The sequence below is a fragment of the Crocuta crocuta genome, unplaced genomic scaffold (assembly GCF_008692635.1).
Source record: "Crocuta crocuta isolate KB4526 unplaced genomic scaffold, BGI_CrCroc_1.0 scaffold5164, whole genome shotgun sequence".
Classification (NCBI taxonomy): Eukaryota; Metazoa; Chordata; class Mammalia; order Carnivora; family Hyaenidae; genus Crocuta; species Crocuta crocuta.
Genome location: NW_027532957.1, coordinates 735 through 2255, shown reverse-complemented (window position 1 = coordinate 2255; position 1521 = coordinate 735). Strand labels below are relative to the sequence as shown.

At 43.1% G+C, this 1521-nt stretch overlaps 1 protein-coding gene across 1 annotated transcript; it reads right to left on the bottom strand.

Annotated features, from left to right (window-relative positions):
* Positions 1-205: 205 nt before the first annotated feature.
* LOC144216422 (olfactory receptor 4P4-like) lies at positions 206-1131 on the bottom strand. Its single transcript, XM_077745763.1, is given in 2 exon segments — positions 206-714; positions 717-1131. Coding segments are annotated over 2 exon segments (924 nt in total).
* Positions 1132-1521: the final 390 nt, after the last annotated feature.

The window sequence follows — 1521 nt, the reverse complement described above, 5'->3', positions numbered from 1 at the left end:
GGCACAGAGGATCCGAGGCTCAAACTCGAACCATTAGATCATGACCTTAGCTGAAGTTGGACGCTCCACCGACTGAGCCACCCAGGGCACCCCAATTCTTGTAACTTCTGATGACAGCACACCGTCTCCCTGTACCTGTTGTATTTGTTGACATGAGGATTCTGTATATGGAAAGATCCAGGAAAGGGTTTGAATACCAGACACTTCATTTCCCTTCAGACCGTTTGTGCCAGCACCACACTTTCCTCATCGCGTTCTTCATTTCTGTGTTTCTCAGCGTGTAGATGAGAGGGTTGAACATGGGAGCAATCATGGTGTAAAATAGGGCAAAAACTTTGTCATTACTGACAGAATCAGCCATGGGGACATACGTGAAGATGAGGGGCAAGAAGAACATGAACACGACAGTGATGTGAGAGCGGCAGGTGGAGAGAACTTTGCAGCGGCCCTGAGATGAGTGGGTCTTCAGAGTGGACAGGATGATGATGTAAGAAATTACCAAGGCAACAAAGGTCAAAATGGACATCACTCCTGTGGTGGTAATGATCACAATACCCAACAGGCTAGTGTCCATGCAGGCCAGCTTCAGCAAAGGGAAAACATCACAGAAATAGTGGTCTATCTGATTGGGGCCACAGAAGGGAAGCTCAACAATAATCAATACATGGAGGATTGAATGGATAAATGCTCCAATAATTGAGGCCACCACAAGGTATAGCACACCTGTCTGCTCATGATGACCATATAGTGAAGGGGTCTGCAGATAGCTGCATAACGGTCATAGGCCATGGCCACCAAAATGAAGATCTCTGTGGCACCAAAGAAGTGGGCATAAAACATCTGGGCCATGCAGCTGTTGTAAGAAATAGTCTTCCGCTGGGCCAGGAGATCTGTGATCAGTTTGGGGGCCACTGTGGAGGTGAAACAGACATCCATGAAAGACAGGTAGCTTAGGAAAAAGTACATGGGCTGTTCACTGAGGCGGCTGCCCCTGATGGTAAGAAGAATGAACAGGTTTCCAGAGAGAATTGCAATATAGCAAAGTAAGAACAGCACAAAGCAGGCAATCTTTGCATCTTCATCACTGAACAGTCCCAGCAGGATAAATTCTGCGATGTTTTCATGTCCCATTGCTTCTGTGGGTTTTATCAGAGCAGGAAGTTAACATACTTGAAATATCCAACTATGTTAAATTATTGATTTACCTTAAAAGTTATCCATTTGTTTTACATATATATATTATGTATAATATATATATATATATATACATATATTATGATATGGCCATTCCAATTAGTGCTAAGGGTCACGCAGTGTGAAAGCTACATACAATCTCTATCCACAAGTGGATAGAGTTCATTAGAGTAGACATATACTAACAATAGCACAGATAATTGATTGAAGTGATAATAAATCTCAAAGTCTCACACTTACTATGAGCAAGAAGAGTAAGTAAAGTAGTTTTTAAAAAGAAGAACAGGGGCGCCTGGGTGGCTTAGTTGGTTAAGCGTCCGACTTTTG